This window comes from Plecotus auritus (assembly GCF_963455305.1).
Source record: "Plecotus auritus genome assembly, chromosome: 7".
NCBI lineage: Eukaryota > Metazoa > Chordata > Mammalia > Chiroptera > Vespertilionidae > Plecotus > Plecotus auritus.
In genome coordinates, this window is record NC_137774.1 from 9,706,381 (window position 1) to 9,725,032 (window position 18,652).

Below are 18,652 nucleotides of genomic sequence, written 5' to 3' on the forward strand. Positions count from 1 at the left end.
ATCGAACCCGGGACCCTTCAGTCCGCAGGCCGACGCTCTATCCACTGAGCCAAACCGGTTTCGGCCAGTAGTAGCACTTTTTAAAGTATTGTTTTGGGGTGATCTAAGCCATTAAGGTTTAGAACTTAGATGGGTCAAGAGATTTTTCTAGTGGTTGATTAATTAAGATAAATCATGTATCCCATTAATCACATATCAAGCTCCAGAAGGAAGGCATTTTGTTACTGAGTTAATTATTACCAGTTTTATTTTAGTTAATTATAATATCTAATTCTTTGGATTCTTGTTTATGGTTAGTTTGTTTTTGGTGATGCTTCAAAAGAGATTGACGATTGCCTACTGGTCCATATTCTCTTTAATTTACCCAAAGCTCTGGCATTTCACAGAACTGTTCCTGCCTTTGGGGTTATTTGCCTTACCGGAAAATTGCATTACTGCAAACCTCTGAAGACATATCTAAATCTCAGGAAAAATTAAAGCTTATTTTCTTTAATGAAAACTTGGTTTCATTCAGCAGCTAGTGCAATGTTAATTTTGTAATTTTCCATCTTATCTTACAGATGTATGTCCATCCCTGTGACGATGAGGGCTATTCGGAGGAAGGCTGAAACCATTCAGGCTGACACCCCAGCACTGTCCCTCATTGCAGAGACAGTTGAAGACATGGTGAAAAAGAACCTGCCCCCGGCTAGCAGCCCAGGGTATGGCATGACCACAGGCAACAACCCAATGAGTGGTACCACTACACCAACCAACACCTTTCCGGGGGGTCCCATTACCACCTTGTTTAATATGAGCATGAGCATCAAAGATCGGCATGAGTCGGTGGGCCATGGGGAGGACTTCAGCAAGGTGTCTCAGAACCCAATTCTTACCAGTTTGTTGCAAATCACAGGGAACGGGGGGTCTACCATTGGCTCGAGTCCGACCCCTCCTCATCACACGCCGCCACCTGTCTCTTCGATGGCCGGCAACACCAAGAATCACCCGATGCTCATGAACCTTCTTAAAGATAATCCTGCCCAGGATTTTTCAACCCTTTATGGATGCAGTCCTTTAGAAAGGCAGAACTCCTCTTCCGGCTCACCCCGGATGGAAATGTGCTCGGGAAGCAACAAGACAAAGAAGAAGAAATCATCAAGATTACTACCTGAAAAACCCAAGCACCAGACTGAAGATGACTTTCAGAGGGAGCTATTTTCAATGGATGTTGACTCTCAAAACCCTATCTTTGATGTCAATATGACAGCTGACACGCTGGATACACCACACATCACACCAGCTCCAAGCCAGTGTAGTACTCCCCCAACAACTTACCCACAACCAGTACCTCACCCCCAACCCAGTATTCAAAGGATGGTCCGACTATCCAGTTCAGACAGCATTGGCCCAGATGTAACTGATATCCTTTCAGACATTGCAGAAGAAGCCTCTAAGCTTCCCAGCACTAGTGACGATTGCCCACCCATTGGCACCCCTATTCGAGATTCTTCAAGCTCTGGGCATTCTCAGAGTGCCCTCTTTGACCCTGATGTCTTTCAAACCAATAATAATGAAAATCCATACACTGATCCAGCTGACCTTATTGCAGATGCTGCTGGAAGCCCCAGTAGTGACTCTCCTACCAATCATTTTTTTCCTGATGGAGTAGATTTCAATCCTGATTTGTTGAACAGCCAGAGCCAAAGTGGTTTTGGAGAAGAATACTTTGATGAAAGCAGCCAAAGTGGAGATAATGATGATTTCAAAGGATTTACATCTCAGGCACTAAATACTTTGGGGGTACCAATGCTCGGAGGTGATAATGGGGAGACTAAGTTTAAAGGCAATAGCCAAGCTGATACAGTTGATTTCAGTATTATAGCAGTGGCTGGTAAGGCTTTGGGTTCTGCAGATCTAATGGAGCATCACAGTGGTAGCCAGAGTCCTTTATTGACCACTGGAGACTTAGGGAAAGACAAGACTCAAAAGAGAGTAAAGGAAGGCAATGGCACCAGTAACAGTCTGTCAGGGCCAGGATTAGATAGCAAACCAGGAAAGCGCAGTCGGACCCCTTCTAATGATGGCAAAAGCAAAGATAAGCCTCCAAAGCGGAAGAAGGCAGACACTGAGGGAAAGTCTCCATCTCACAGTTCTAACCGACCTTTCACCCCACCTACAAGTACAGGTGGATCCAAATCTCCAGGCAGTTCAGGAAGATCTCAGACTCCCCCAGGTGTTGCCACACCACCCATTCCCAAAATCACTATTCAGATTCCTAAGGGAACCGTGATGGTGGGTAAGCCCTCTTCTCACAGTCAGTATACCAGCAGCGGTTCTGTGTCTTCCTCAGGCAGTAAAAGCCACCATAGCCATTCTTCCTCCTCTTCCTCCTCTGCTTCCAACTCAGGCAAGATGAAAAGCAGTAAATCAGAAAGTTCATCAAGTTCCAAGTTAAGTAGCAGTATATATTCTAGTCAAGGGTCTTCTGGGTCTAGCCAGTCCAAAAATTCATCCCAGTCTGGTGGAAAGCCAGGCTCCTCTCCCATTACCAAGCATGGGCTGAGCAGTGGCTCTAGCAGCACCAAGATGAAACTTCAAGGGAAGCCATCATCACTTATGAATCCTTTAAGTAAACCAAACATATCCCCTTCTCATTCAAGGCCACCGGGAGGCTCTGATAAGCTTGCCTCTCCAATGAAATCTGTTCCTGGGACTCCCCCATCCTCTAAAGCCAAGTCCCCTATCAGTTCAGGTTCTAGTGGTTCTCATATGTCTGGAACTGGTTCAAGCACTGGCATGAAGTCTTCTTCAGGGTTAGGATCCTCAGGCTCTTTGAAAACTCCCCCATCATCTAATTCTTGTACAGCATCTTCTTCCTTTTCCTCAAGTGGCTCTTCCATGTCATCCTCTCAGAACCAGCATGGGAGTTCCAAAGGGAAATCTCCCAGCAGAAATAAGAAGCCGTCCTTAACAGCTGTCATAGATAAACTGAAGCATGGGGTTGTCACCAGTGGCCCTGGAGGTGAAGACCCAATGGATGGCCAGGTGGGGGTGAGCACAAATTCTAGCCATCCTATGTCCTCCAAACATAACATGTCAGGAGGAGAGTTTCAGGGCAAGCGTGAGAAAAGTGATAAAGATAAATCAAAGGTTTCCACCTCGGGGGGCTCAGTGGATTCATCTAAGAAGACTTCAGAGTCAAAAAATGTGGGGAGCACAGGTGTGGCAAAAATTATCATCAGCAAGCATGATGGGGGTTCCCCTAGCATTAAAGCCAAAGTGACTTTGCAGAAACCTGGGGAAAGTAGTGGAGAAGGGCTCAGGCCTCAGATGGCCTCTTCCAAAAACTATGGCTCTCCACTCATCAGTGGTTCCACTCCAAAGCATGAGCGTGGCTCTCCCAGCCATAGTAAATCACCAGCATATACCCCTCAGAATCTGGATAGTGAAAGTGAGTCAGGGTCCTCCATAGCAGAGAAATCTTATCAGAACAGTCCCTGCTCAGATGATGGTATCCGACCACTTCCAGAGTACAGCACAGAGAAGCATAAGAAGCACAAAAAAGAAAAGAAGAAAGTAAAAGACAAAGATCGGGATCGGGACAAAGACCGAGACAAGAAAAAATCTCATAGCATCAAGCCAGAGAGTTGGTCTAAATCACCCATCTCTTCAGACCAGTCCTTGTCGATGACAAGTAACACAATCTTATCTACCGATAGGCCCTCAAGGCTCAGCCCTGATTTTATGATTGGGGAGGAAGATGATGATCTTATGGATGTGGCCCTGATTGGCAATTAGGAACCTTACTTTTTAAGACAAAAAACATGGCCAGAGAGAAACTAATAAGTTTATAGGTAAACCACCATCAGGGGTGAGTCGGACAGGTGGTGTTTAAGAATGTTTAAATGACATGTCCTTGATACTGAGCTGGGTGAATTTAGAAAAGCATAGCCAGACCCTACTAAAAAGACCATGGGTTTGATTATTAAGAATCACTGTTCCTTTGCCAGGAAAAAAAAAGTTAAAATACTTGCTTATAAAAGGGAGCTGGGTGGGTGGGGCATAGGGAGAGGGAAGGGTGGAAAACAGTTTTGTGGGAAATATTCATATATATTTTTTCTCCCTTTTTCCATTTTTAGGCCATGTTTTAAACCCAATTTTAGTGCATGTATGCAAAGGGCTGGGCAGAAAGTGAAAAAGCAATACATCCCTTGATGCATTTGCATGAAGGTTGTTCACCTTTGGGTAGTTGTCCATTTGAGACATGGGCAAATGAAGGACTTTGGTTACTTTGGACACTTAAGTAATGTTTTGTGTCTGTTTCTTAGGAGTGTTTGGGGAGGGAAGGTAATTTTAGCTATTTATTTGTAATATTTTAACCCTTTATCTGTTTTTATACAGTATTCCTTTCTAATTCTATGAGGTTCAGGGTTCAAAATGATAGGAGGTAGAGAAGAGCAAGGCTTACTTGGTTGTAGGGAGCTTGTAGCTTGTGCTGGTACGGTAGCATGAAGCCCAAGCAAATTAGAGCCCATCTTTGAAGTTAAGGAGAAAAACCAAAATGGTATTTTCTGTTTTAGGAGATTTTTCATGGGATTCAGACATCATTGGAATATTAGGAGTTACCTCCCTGTGGAGGTATTGATTTATAGTCTCCCTTTCCTTTACAAAAAAAAGGCTGGGCTGGCTTTTGGGGTTGTAAACATGTTTTCAGACGCAGTAAGGTTTAATGTGGGACAGCTTCCCTGACCCAGTGGCATGAAAACCATTGCAGAATTAATAGTTCTCCTATTTCCACAATGTGCCAAAAGTCTACACCCCAGCATTTTGTTTGTAGGAGAACAGATGCCATTCCTGAGAGCTGGGCTCCTTTCTCACAAGGAGGAGTCCAGACTTGAATCACTCATGCTCCCTTAGATAAAACAGTAAAAAAAAATGTGCAGCCATAGTTCACTTAAAACAATTTCAAGCTCACTTGAAGTAAGGGAGCCTGGAATGCTAGGTGGGCATGAAGATAAACCCTTGCTACTGTGTAGCAACACAATTGGACCTTTTTGGATGAATAGGTCTGAGTCTGGATTCTGGGGGACATCAATAAGAAGCCCTTCTCATAAATATAAAAATCCAGGAGACCATTTGAGTGCAACACAAGTTCTCAGTATTTGGAGGGTCCTCTCAAAATTCTGCGGCCTTACTTTGATTTTTGACACCTGCACTGTGCCATTCCTGATGATTCCATTCAGGACCTGTATCAGCAGGACGGGGCATGGTCCCCAGCACAACTCTTCTGGATTAAAAAAAGAAAAGCCAGGTGATTTATTTATGTATGTGTGTGATAAATGGAGTGACTTCATCAGATATTGAAGAAGATTTCTATATTCAGCTCTTTCTGCAGGTTGGAGTTAGCATAGAGTTGGAAAATCAGCTTTGGCTTCTTTCCTGACTGTCTCTGATTTCCTCTAGTGTTCTCCCTTTTCTGGTCATCAGCTCTCAACAACTCTGCCACTTTTGTGTCCCAAGGTAATAAGAAGTAGGAAACGAAACATTGCAAAGTGGAGCAAGAAAAGTTATCCGTTACCGTATCAGTCAAAAGTCTTGGGTGACACTAAGGAGGACATGGGCAAGGTGATACCAGAGTGCTTTATCTTGTGATGCTGATACAGTAGCAGCCTCTCAGACATACAACCAGGTTGGATTTCTCACAAGTTTCTCACCTAGTTTTGAATCCTGTCCCATTGGTTTCTGCAGAAAAATAAGTTATATGGTATTTTTGTTCTGGGTGGGGAAGATCTTATGGGGAATGTACTGCATAGTATCAGGGGCTCAGCTCCCCCAAGCAGAGCCAACAAATACCAAAATGAGTAAACTGGGAAGCTTTTTCTCTCTTTCTGTCTTCATCCCAGATCAAAGGATCCCGAGTTAGGATCTGGATGAAGGATAAGCCCCTGAATTGTCGATGGGCACACCCCACACACTGACCCAGCATCTGAACTTGCTTAACAGGGAGCCGGGGCTAAACTGCTTCACCCTGCCTGAGAACCAGGGAGCACTGCATTTCTCCACAGGGTGGAGGAGAAGAGGCAGAATAAACCAAGCCTGGGACACCTCCCTCCTGTCTAGGTGTACTCATTCTCCTGTTTCAAAAGACGGCAAGGACATGAAGTCAACTTCTACCTGTTTTCTGCTGCTGGTGTCTTATGTATTCTTTGACTTGATTTCTCTTTTGTCTTTAGCTTCATGTTAGGGGTTCTTGGTTAAAACCTGCTCTGATGTACATGAAGATTTCAGGTTCAAAATCAGTATGTTTTAAAATAAGTATCGGGGGTGGATGGATGAAGCAGGATGTAATTGCCAAAACCAGGCTTGAGGTTGATAGCTCTTGGAAAAATTTTTCTGGAGGCCTACGTCTAAAAATTTAGTGCAGCAATATCATGAATTCTCAGAAAACAAAAACAAAATCTTTCAGGGAGCCTGTGAGTCATACAGTATTCAGTCAAGTTACTTAAAGCAGATGCCAGTATAAGAAACTCATTATCCACAATCCCTGGGCAATCCCATTGTCTTACCTTTTCCCCCCCTTCTTTTCAACCCTCCTCCTTGATTTCTACCCTTAAAGTTAGCTTTTTGAGGGATAGGAAGTGCTTAACATCTCAGAAACTAGGTTGGGAAACAGGTTCAGTTATAAAAGCTGGGCTTTAAATTTTGAGTTTTAAAAATGTACATCAGGAGCAGCTGGGGAGGGTCTTTTCTAAAATCTTTGATTTTCTGTGTATATGGCTGTTCTGTAAATACTATGGGGTTTTTCATTTTTTTGAAAGACAAAAACCTGGGATTTTCCCCCCAAAACATTACAAAAGAACCTGATTATTTACATGCAAATAAATTTCTTTGATAAAAAGTAATATGCCTATATGTAATAAGTTTTTAAACTTTGAATAATGTTCATGTATTCATCTTTTTAAAAGTTTGGTCAATTAAAATTTTATCAAAAAGTAAAAGTATTCCTCCAGTAAGTGTAACTTGAAATAGGTTAACTGGAAAAGATAATTGAAACAGGGAAACAGACCAGTGAAAGTTTCATTTGATATATCTGCTTTCTGCAGGCCTTAGTCACCAAATTCATCAGTTTTTGCTAGGAGAAAACTGCTCTTAGGTGAGCCATAACTAAAAGGCTGTTTTTTTGGCTGAAGTGAAGCAATAACAATGAGTTTCTGAAGCCGAAGTTTCTTGCTTAGGAAGCCCTTTCTAGGATAATGAAAATAAAAGTGCTTGAAGAGTTTGGTAGTAAGACAGCTAGAATATGCCATTTTTTTTTTTTTTTACAGTTCTCCAGCACTATTTGTTCGTAAGCTCATAATGAGATTCATAACAAGTTGGTAACTAAAACTGCGAATTAAACGAGGTATGAAGACAAACTCATATCTGCTGAAATTTGATAGTTTTTAATTTATCTTTGGGACGTGATTTTGTGGTTTGTCGTTGTTTTAAGGGCAAACTCTTAATTCATGTAAATGCTATCATGAATTTCCAGACCTTGAGGACTGGAGTTGCTAAAGCATAATAACGTGATGACACAACCTAAGGAGTCAGATGTGTCAGTTTCCTTTCTATAAGCGCCGCCTACTCGTTCAGACACGCTTGTTTCTCCCGCCAAAGTGGCGTCAGGATCAGGTTCTCACCAACCAGAGCCCTGATTGGAGGACGGGCAGGCAGTAAGCCCATTGGGCGCCTGCGGCGGTCGTGGCGGAGAGGAGGGGGGAAGCCAAAGGCCCTTTTGCCTCGCCTGCCCCCACTTCCACCCAAGTGCACCCCTCCCCCAGCTAAAGGAATAGTCACCCAGCTCCAGCACTGAAACCCATACCCCCGACCACAAGGTGCGAGGTGCGGCCTCGCTGCATATCCCCGGAGCAGTGGGCTGCACAATTATCCCCTTGCCCTTCTGATTCATGCACAGGGAGACCCACGCCCCGCAGCGGCCCTCCAGGCTTCCCTGCAACACCGGGTAATGCAATCCACGGGGGCGGGGGAGGCGGCGGCAGCGGTAGCTACGGCAGCGGCGGCAGCAACAACAGCACTGTCCCAATCTAGCGACAACCAGAAAGAGGAAAATGGCTCCGAGCAGGGACCGCCTGCTGCACTTTGGGTTCAAGGCGACAGTGAGTGATAGGGGAAGGGAGCTGGGTGGCCGGGAAGGACGTGTGTGGCAACACAGGCTATTGGGGGGAGAAGCGACAAGACGTAGGGGGCTGGGGAAGAACTAGACAGAAAGCTCAAGTGCTTGGTGGGTTGATGCGTGCTCCATGCCCGCGGAGGGGAGGAGAACTGGGGGCTCCGGTGCTGCGTGCAGTCGTCCTGCTTTCCTCGCTCTCCCGGATCCGCGAGCACGCGCGCACTAGCACCCGCCTCACAGCCCCTCCCATACAGAAATACACACAGACACAGACACTTCCCTGCCTCTCCAGCTCGCGGTGGGCTTGCCTGCCTGGGAGGCGAGAGCGGGCTTGCGCCGCCCCACACTCCGGCTGCTCCCGGGCCGACCGCTGTCGGCTGCGCCGGGAGTGGGGGGAGGGGTGGTCCCGCGCCGCCGAGCGCTCCTCCTCCCCCCTCCCCACGCTGCTCCGAGGCCCGGGCGGCTCTGCCCAATGAGGAGCGGCGTTGCTGGCAGGTGGCGAGTGTTTTTGTTTTGGGTTGAAGTTGAGGCTGAGGAGAGAGAAGAGCTAGCGACGATAAGTCGCCGCCGCCGCCGGCGCCGCGGGAGGTGGAGGAGGCTCAGCCGGAGTCGAGAGGTCTTTTCTCCCCGCCGGCGGCCCCTGCCCGCCGCTCCTCTGCCTCCTCCCGGTCCCGGAACTCCCGGGCCTGCCCGGGGCCCCTCGTCTTTGCACTCCGCTCGCCGCAGCGCCGGGCCCCGGCCGCACCCGCCGGCCTCATGAGGAGGGACGTGAACGGAGTGACCAAGAGCAGGTTTGAGGTGTGAGCTTGGTGGGGCTAGGGCGGCGTGAAGAAGGCGATTCCTACTCTCGTGCCCCCCAAATTCGCTCCACACGGAGCCTCCTCCCTTTGCCTGGCGCCGTCACCCACCGGCCGCTGGCGCTATCAGACTTCTTTCCCCATCCTCGCGACCCGAAAGCCTAGTGCAGCCCGGCTTCCCCGGTCCTCCGAGCTGGTCGCCTCCCGCCTCTTCCACTCGCGGGCCCCCGGCGGGGGGATTAGCTCTGGCGCCCTAATTCTCCCCTCCCCCCAGCATCACTCAGCTTTCAGTTCTTTACACAACCCTTGGCTTGCCTCCCTCCACCCAGGAGAAAAAGCATCACAGCTCCCATCGACCGGAGCTGGCTTTTCTTTCTGCCACCTTGTTCGTGAGGCGAGGGGGAGATGATGGGCCCGGGGGCCATTTGTCCGAGTTTTAGAGACCTTGGTTAAACTAGGGAAGTGGGGGTGGCAGGCTGGGGTGAGAGAGACGACCAGGGGTTTTCGGTGCCGTGTTTGGTCGGGGTATTGTTCTGATACTTCCTCTTCTTTCCCGTTTAGTCTGTACTTTTGTAGCTCATTGTTTCTGGGAACTCTGCGATGTGTACAGGCTTTGAGATTGGGACGAAGGTCTGAGAGATTTCAGGAAATCCCTTCAAGTCTGTTTGTCTCTGAGAACTTCTCTGACGAGAGAGGTTTGTAGGCATGAAATTGAGAAATGGGTGAGGAAATAAGGAAACATCTGAAAAGCGTCTTCAGAGAGTAGTCACCGTACAGGGAAGTGATTCCTTTGGGAAGTGAAGTGTTGTAACTACGGATGAGTTACGGTGGTACTGTACCAGGAGGCTTGTCAAGGGGGGTGAGAGAAAGAAACTTCTACAAGAGGAGAAGATGTTACCTGGCCTTTTCTGGCAGAGAATCAGGCTGACCCGGGATCACTCACAGCTCGGTGTACCTCTCACTGGGTGTTTTTCTTCATTTCCATTTGAAGGATGAAATGGTAAGACGGTGAGACAGAAGTCTCAGAAAACTTGCCAACTAGGTGCAGAGGGTGAAACTGCTACCTAAAGGTCTTAAGTTTAGTCTATTCCTTGATTTTTTTTTTTATGGTTATGGGGGAAATATATTTTAATTTATCCACAAATGTCAAGATAGGAAGTGTTTGGGGGGAGGTATAAATTGAGGACTACCATGTTGCGAGCGAGGAGTGGAGAAAAATTAAGGAATTGGTCTCCTTAGTGCTTTAATGTTTATCTTAATCACAGGAAGAAAGCATGATAGTGGATATGATTTGCTTTTTACTTTATGTTGTCCTAATGTAGAGAGACCCAGTAAACTTAATTTTTGGTGTTTTCATATTTAGTGCTACTGTAAAAGTTGGCACTGTCGTTAAAATTACTGAACAGACATTTGGCACTTAACAGGAATCTTGAAAGCCCTCAAATACTGAAGATTTGAGCAGGGAATAGCCTTTTGCCATCGCAACCAGCTTTGTATCATTTATTTTGCTGTTCACTTTTAGGTTGTGTAACTGTTGGAAAGAGTTCTTTTGTAGTGTGTGCTTTAAAAATGCATTTTTTTTAATTCATATTTTAATTTGTAGTTTATCTGTAGTCATGGTACTAAAATAATAAGAAAATTTATTGCTTTATTAAGCATGTCTATTTACCTTGATTGATAAGTAACTGGCAGTTGCAGCTTTCTAAACGTTTTTGAGAAGATAAAGAAAAAAAAAAAGAATAAGGGGCCGGGGAACCCTCCTTGTACAGTGTTCATGATTAAAGTGTTTGTAAACCAAAAGCTACTCTTTTATTACGGGAAGCGTTCCATGCTAGAATACAAATAAATGAAAAGGGCTGGAATTGGTGTGTGTTAATGGGTTTCATTCTTTCTTTCTTTTTTAATCTGGGTATTTCTTAAAGTCATTTCTTTACTCTCCTAATTTACAAATAGTAAAACAATAAGATATTTGATCTTTCCTGAAGAATACACTTATTGCTAATTTATTGAAAACATTTTAAATATTCACTTTTAGTGAATATAGAAGATATAGACCAGATAAAGTAGGCTTTTCGTATTTAAAACGTTTACATCAAATTATTTTTAATTCTCAATATTCAGAATACTTTTATTTTTTCAAAGATGCTTTTTAAAGGACTGATAATTTTATGATTGTAAGCAGACACCTGATCTCTGAGAATTTTTGTGAGTGCAGGAAAATTTTATAGCAACTAATTTTAAATTAGGTACGATTATTATGAAAAGTGAAAAATTGTTGCCTTTTTCTTGGCCACATTTTTTTTTTCCTGGCAGAGAGAAGATAACCAGTGCTTATCTTTTTATAGTTGATACATTAAAATCTTTTATAGGGATATCCTATGTATTATGCTTTAGGATGTTGTACCTGAAGGCCACACACTTTAAATCTCACACTCAGCGAGAGAGGTAAAGAAAAAATGTTTAAGTTGCAGTCAAGAGAGAACACAACCTGTTAGCCAGGTATGTAGCATCCCCTAAGTAAATAGCCAAAGTAGATGATGGTTGGATAGAAGAGTTAAAAAGATAGAGATGTACAAATTATTGTTGTTCATTTCTCTTATCACTTTGGCATTAAATCGATACAATAATAACAATCCTTAAACATTAACGTAATGTGTGCCCAATTGTTTTAATCTCTTAATTGAAATTCATTATTCAAATACTTATTTTATTACTTACAGTAAACTTTGTTTTTCAGCAAATTTGGTAATTTCCAATTTTTTCAAATATATTTTATTGATATTTTTACAGAGAGGAAGAGAGAGGGAGAGTTAGAAACATCGATCAGCTGCCTCTTGCACACCTCCTACTGGGGATGTGCCTGCAACCAAGGTACATGCCCTTGACCGGAATCGAACCTGGGACCTTTCAGTCCGCAGGCCGACGCTCTATCCACTGAGCCAAACCGGTCAGGGCGGTAATTTCAAATTAATAATAGTTATTTCATGCTTCCTACAGATCGGGCACTGAGCTAGGTGTTTTACCTCAGGTACTTCTGATTCTCACAATTCCATTTTACAGTTGAGGAAAACGGCCTGAGAAGCGTTCAAGTTGCACAGCCAGCAAGTAAGGAGAGCCAAGATTCCAATCTGCATTTTTGACTCCACTATACCATTCTGCTCTGTGTTTTAGTGTAGCAGCATAAAAACCCATAAAATGTGTGGAGAAGAGCTTCCTAAAGTTCTTCATCTATTATATTTTATTTTGTCTTTGCTATCAAGAGAATGAAGCTGCCCTTCATCTTAAGTTCTGTAAACAATGTTATCTTAACACTCAGTGAGATTAGTGACAGGCGTGTACATTTAAATTTACTTTTTGTTTTTGTGTTAAACCTCTCTACTTTGTCCTGCTTTTATCTTAGTAGCTCCATTATGAGAACATAGTACTATTAGAGGAAGAATTCTATCTTATTTGGGTTTATTCAAAAGTCTAAGGTTTGCCCTGGCTGGTTTGGCTCAGTGGGCAGAGCGTTGGCCTGTGGACTGGAGGGTCCCAGGTTCGATTCCGGTCAAGGGCACATGCCCGGGTTGTGGGCTCAATTGCCAGTAGGAGGCAGGCAGGAGGCAGACAGTCAGTGATTCTCTCTCATCATTGATGCTTCTGTCTCTCCCTCTCCCTCTCCCTTCCTCTCTGAAATCAATAAAAATAAGTTTTTTTAAAAAGTCTAACATTTAAAAAGTTATAGTGATAATATTAACTGACATATGTTATCTTATAGTTTATTTAGTATCTGGAGATGTTAAGAAGTGATAAGCTCTAATTTGGGTATTTTGAAGTATTGTTCATTATTGTTTTTTTACTTGAGGCCTGGTGCATGAATTTGTGCACGGGTGGGCGATCATGGCCATTAGGCCGGCTGGGGGGAGGGGTTGTGGGCGGTTGGGGGGCTGGCCCGCCCCTGAACGAACTCCCACAATTAGCCTTTTATTATATAGGTTTATACCTCACTACTACTGTGATAAATCTATAATATTATAGTCTGCCTCATTTTATTAATTCAGTTTGTCCAAAATAAGAAAAAACATAAAAGGTGGTATGGCAGAAAGAACATACTACAGTGGGAGTTAAGAGAACTGGATATTAAGTCTTGATTTTTGCCACCAACTAACTATAATTTTGGTTATTTTTTAAAAAATTGACTTGAGAAAGAGAGACCGGTTTGTTGTTCCAGTTACTTAGGCATTAATTGGTTGAGTCTTGTATGTTCTTTGACTGGAAATCACACTGCAACCTTGGTGTATACTGACAACACTCTCACCAACTGAGCTACCCAGCCAGGGCCTGATCATTTCTTTTCACTTCTCTGATTTGATCATTTCCCTCTGCAAAACAAGGGAGTTAGAATCTGTTATAAAAGTTGCCTTTGTTTCAGAATCCTATGAATCTGTAATTTTTGAATAAAAGCAGAGGACCATATTTCTTTGTCCATTTCTTCTGAAACAAACAGCCACTCTGATATTTTTGTTTTAAAATTTGTAGGCTGACGGGAGGGTGGAGGGGGGGAAGAGATCAACCAATGAACTCATATGCGTATATGCATAATTGGAGGACACAGACAGTGGGTGGTGAAGGCTTGAGGGGGAGGGGGTGGAAGCGGGAAGTGGGGGGGGGAAAAGGGGACATATGTAATACTTTCAGCAGTAAAGATTTATTTTAAAAAATGGCTATCATCAATGAATCAATAAACAGCCAAAACAAATTTTGTAGTCTGAGTTGCACAGTACTCTGTTAAGCCTGCAATAATAACCTTTTTCCCCCTTAAAGTTCTATTTTTTAAAGGATATTTTGCACAGTAAATAACCATATTTTCCAATTCTGTGCATGTGGAAAATTATATATATTTTTCTAGTGGGTGAGAGTCATTTCACTCTATTTGAAAGGCATTGCAGTGAGAAAGAGTACTAGTAATACTAAGGACTTTTGTTTTTAACACTTTATTTATTATTATTTTTTGTTTTAACATTTTAGAGATTGATTTGAAAGTAATCTAATATAGAAAATCCAAATTAGAAGTCTATGCTCTGTAGGTGCATTCAGACAATCTGCCCTTTTTGAATAGTGTTATTGATGTTTCTTTATTGTATAATCATGGGTCCTTTTTTCTTTTTGAATACAATAACATTATATCATGTACTTATGTGGTAGTAGTTCATTATTTAAAAATTAACATGTTTGTAGTCTTCATAGGGATAAACTATTATGCATGTTTTCCATTAAGTTGTTAAAATATTTTAGCTTGGCAAAAACTTTACAAAACATATTCTCTTTTGTTATTGTTGTTAATACTTACCTGAGGATAATTCCCCCCCCACACACACACACACCTCCCTTTGGTATTTCTAGAGAGAGTGGGAGGTGGGGAGAGAGAAACGTCGATGTGAGAGAGACACATCGATTGGTTGCCTCCTGAACACACCCTGACTGGGGTGGGGGAATCTAACCTACAACCCAGGTACGTGCCCTTGACTGGGAATCGAACCTTCAACCCTTTGGTGATTAGGCTGACACTCTAACCACCGAACACATCAGCCAGAACAAAACATACTTTTAAATCCACAACTGAGGATATTTTTATTGATTTTAGAGAGAGAGAAACATCAGTGTGAGAGAGAAACATTGATTGCTTGCCTCCTGTTCACGTCCCACCGGGGATTTGAACCTGTAACCTGGGTATGTGCCCTGATCTGTAATCGAACTCACAGCCTTTTGGTGTGCAGGAGGATGCTCCAGTCAACTGAACCACCAGGCCAGGGCTGTAAAAATTCTATTTTCATTTCCAGAGTTGTCTTTCTTTTCAAGTCTTGGTCTCATTTTCTTTTTTACAAATTAATAAGTACTTTTGTTACAGCTAAGGATTCCATGCCTAGCCCTTAGATTACTGTTTCCCAACTGGTGACAGATTGGAAAATGAATTAAAATTTTAGTAATCTAACTACTACTGTGGTTTTGGAAGGGTATTTTTAGATGTTCAAAATAAAATATTCCGTTACACCAGGAAAATCCAAGGGAGGGAGGAAGAAGAAAGAATGCCCTTAAACTGACCAAATTTAGCTGCTTTCGCATAGTTGTCTTTACAGTTTTCCTACTTGACCTTCCAGAGTTCGTGAATTCTTGGGTCAGACCCCCACCCAAAATTGACTCAGGAAAATGAAGGCATTCAACTGTGGTTTTGCAGATCTATGTCTTAATGCACTTGGACTCATTTGAAAATGTTAACTTAATAGCAACTAACAATAGGTGGTGGTATGGAACTAGGCAAAAGTATTTGTGTTTCAGCTTGCTTAATTATATAACTATAAAATCAAATGTACTATTATGGTATTTGTTGGTGAGTATGACTTTCTGATCAACTGTAGGATGCAGGTAGGTAATAATTTCATAATGAAAAGTAAAAAAAAGGAAAAGTGATATTAGGGTTTTTTTATAATCTGCAACAATAAGAAGAATGCCACTGGTTTAGCTATTCTGGGTGCTTTACTGTCAACTGAGTAAGGGAATTTATGTGGCAGGAGGGACAGGCAGAAGGAAAACAGTAAAATTTCTAGCTTAGGGCAGGTTTTTTAATGTAGAGGAGTACCTGTTCTTATGCATGTGTCATTCTTGGTTGGTTGACAGTTCAGGCCCAGGGAAGGTCATTACCAACTCACTATATCCTGAATTGCAGTTACCAACAAAACCTGTTTTGTTTATTTGTTTTCCTTTTTGAAGGTTAGTGGGGAGAAGAAAAAAAAGAGAAGGGATTTGCATTTCGCTGCAAATTAACAATTTAATGTTAATTATAAAGGTTAACTGCAAGGTTTTCTAGAGTTCCCTTTTAGAATATGTCATCCTTTGTCATTTTATTTTTTGAACCAGATCATTTATATATTTAATGTTCTAATTTTGAAATTAATTTGAGTAAGGAAAGAATGAAAGTGTGAAGGCGATATCTTAAGGATTTTACGAAGGGAAATAATTCAGAACTATGAAATAAGTACTCCCATATATATTTTAATTTTTCATAAACACACATATATATGTACTAGTATCTATGTGACCTTGGGTAAGTTACCTCTCTGGACCTCTGTCTCAACTCTAAAGTTCCTTTGAGCATGGTAATTCCGTGATTCTCTGTAAAGAAATCTCCCAGTTTGCTGTAGGTCAGCAATTAGATATTCAATTTATTGCCAGTGTTCTTATATTTCTTTACATAAAACTGCTCATAAAGACAGCCTTTGTGATCTTAACCTATATTCTCCTTTTGACTCCTGCTTTTTTTTGCCTTGAATTCTGGTAAAAATTGAGGGAGACACTAGAAGAAAAAAACAACTGTGCAGTATCTGTCCAAATGAACACCTTTGCCAAGGGAGCGAGGAATGGATATATAAAGGTTGTGTGATATCCTGTACTTAATAGTGTGCTGTTACTAAATGAAAATTGTTAGGATTTATAGAGTATTATACCCTATTTAAGAGCATTAGTTTTGAAGTTATTTTGAAAGTTTGAACCTTGGCTTGCCACTTACCATCTCTGTGACTTAGACAAGCTATTTAATGTCTCCAAGTCTCAAATTTCTATCCAAAACGGGTGTACTACTTACTGCACTGGATTGTGAGAATTAAATTCTATAATGTTTGTGTAGCATTTAGCAAATTATCTACTGTACAGTAAATAATAACTATTACTATATTACTTTGTGGAGTAGAAATGTTTTTAAGTAGACTTAAAAATTTTTTTTAATATATTTTTATTGATTTCAGAGAGGAAGGGAGAGGAAGAGGGAGATTGAAACATCAATGATGAGAGAGAATTATTGATCGGAATTATTGATCGGCCGCCTCCCGCATGTCCCCTACTGGGAATGGAGCCCATATCACGGCATGTGCCCTTGACTAGGAATTGAACCTGGGACCCTTCAGCCCGAAGGCCGACGCTCTATCCACTGAGCTAAACCAGCCAGGGCTAAGTAGACCTTTTATAAATCATTTTCAATGCTTGGAATTTACTATTTAAAGGAAAAATTCTCTCATAAAGAAGAGAATGTAACTATCTTAATTCATCTGATTTAGTTTTATATATTGGGTTTGTTAAATAGGAACTTCTGTGAATTTTAATCAACCTAGTTGAATGGTAATAATTTAGCAGTGTTTTAATCTGGAGTTTATACTGTAACCATTATTGTATTCATTGTCAGGCAGATATGGATAAATGTCTCCTAAGATGAGAATCTGGCACCCGGTTGTAAGTTGACATTTAAAACACTAAGATCAGTCAGCTTTTACCCCAGAAACGCCATTTTCTGATTTGTAGAAAATTAAGCTGTGACGTGACTGAACACGCACAAGTAGCGATGCCTTTATTTTTTGAAAAAGAGCACTGCGTTGCTAGTACCCTTTTCCCACGTGCATTCGTGTCATTTTCTGAAAATTTACATGTTCTTCATGTAAAGAAGCTTATGTTGAAAAAAATTGCATCATAACTTATTTCTGCAACCCATTTGTAGGAAAAAACCTGATATATCTTGGAATTCTCCATTACACATTTATTTAATACTAGAACTTTTTATATCGTCATGAATGGTAACTTCAGGAAGATAAGGGACTTAATATTCAGTATTCTTTGTCAAAGCTGACTGGATTTATACCAAAGAAGCTTCCCAAGTCTAGATCTACACAGCAGCAACAACAAATGCAGTTTTACTGAGGTCAACACATTCCTTAAGAAAGAATAATTATATTGAGATTAAAATCCTCAAAAGATGGATTGTAGGCCTTAAATTTGACAAAGTTTATTTGCACTCATCAGTCTCTGATCCAGAGAGAAAAGTTTATTCTAAATTAGGAATCGAGATCTCCACACAGACTGTGAACTCACACTGAGCCCCAGGGGGAAACCATTTACATCTCTATCTTTACAGCTCTTAATAAAATGAGATCTCTAGTTGTCTGTTTCTCTAGTTTAACTGGATTAATGTTAGTTAAAGATTACATTTAATATAATGTTTGTCGGTTTTAAAAAAAGATTAAACCCAGAACTTTTACTTTTTAAGACTACTACTCCCCCTGAGTTAAACAGACATTATTAAGGAGGAGTAAATAAAACTAAATTTCATTTATGACAACTGAATTCTGTAGTAGAGATAAATAAATATCAACCTGAATGGCTATCAGACTCACTAGTGAAGCTTCTGCCCAGTACTAATCCCTTCATACTATTGTCATCCACTGAGTGGGAGATCTGGGAATGGAAGTTTCCTAAGAGAGAGTGATACAAATTTCTGTTAAAGAAACATGGAAAAGGAATACAAAGATAATTTATATTTACAACCTGAACTCCATGGGGAAATAATTTATATATCATAAATTTGAAATCATAAAATCAGTACCCCTTTTCTCAGGTTTCTATTCTAGTCTAGATGTTTAGCCCTAGAAACAAGGTCTGCACCTAATCAATCAAATGTACAGCACCTAATATATAGTTATTTTACAGTTTGTACATTTTATGTGATCTAGTACATCATTTCACTAATGAAACCATCACACCACACTATACAGCCTCTCATCCTCCCAAAAACAAAGATATGTGGCAAAGCTCAGCAAAGTTTATCTGAACTTGTTCAGGGCTCAGAAAAATCTGGGTATAGAAAACCAAGGCATGCTGTTGGTAGGAATTCAGTTCTGTTAAA

General features: G+C 41.7%; 2 protein-coding genes across 9 annotated transcripts in view; both read left to right on the forward strand.

The window, feature by feature from the left end:
• MED1 (mediator complex subunit 1) overlaps positions 1–6,884 on the forward strand; it is a 29,363-nt gene extending 22,479 nt beyond the window's left edge. For 2 of the 4 annotated variants that reach the window (XM_080678331.1, XM_080678332.1), the window contains one exon: positions 561–3,984. In XM_080678331.1, the coding sequence (XP_080534457.1) occupies positions 561–3,780 (3,220 nt within the window). In that variant the 3' untranslated portion in view covers positions 3,781–3,984. Of the gene's footprint in view, positions 1–560; positions 3,985–5,885 lie in introns of those variants that run through there. The other 2 variants (XM_080678334.1, XM_080678333.1) reach the window with 2 other exon arrangements.
• An 838-nt stretch (positions 6,885–7,722) lies between these two features.
• FBXL20 (F-box and leucine rich repeat protein 20) overlaps positions 7,723–18,652 on the forward strand; it is a gene marked incomplete at its 5' end in the record, with an annotated part of 56,935 nt that continues 46,005 nt past the window's right edge. For 3 of the 5 annotated variants that reach the window (XR_013961109.1, XM_080678339.1, XM_080678341.1), the window contains one exon: positions 8,443–8,950. Coding sequence is in view for 4 of the 5 variants with exons in the window: in XM_080678339.1 (XP_080534465.1) it covers positions 8,909–8,950 (42 nt within the window). Of the gene's footprint in view, positions 8,139–8,442; positions 8,951–18,652 lie in introns of those variants that run through there. The other 2 variants (XM_080678338.1, XM_080678340.1) reach the window with 2 other exon arrangements.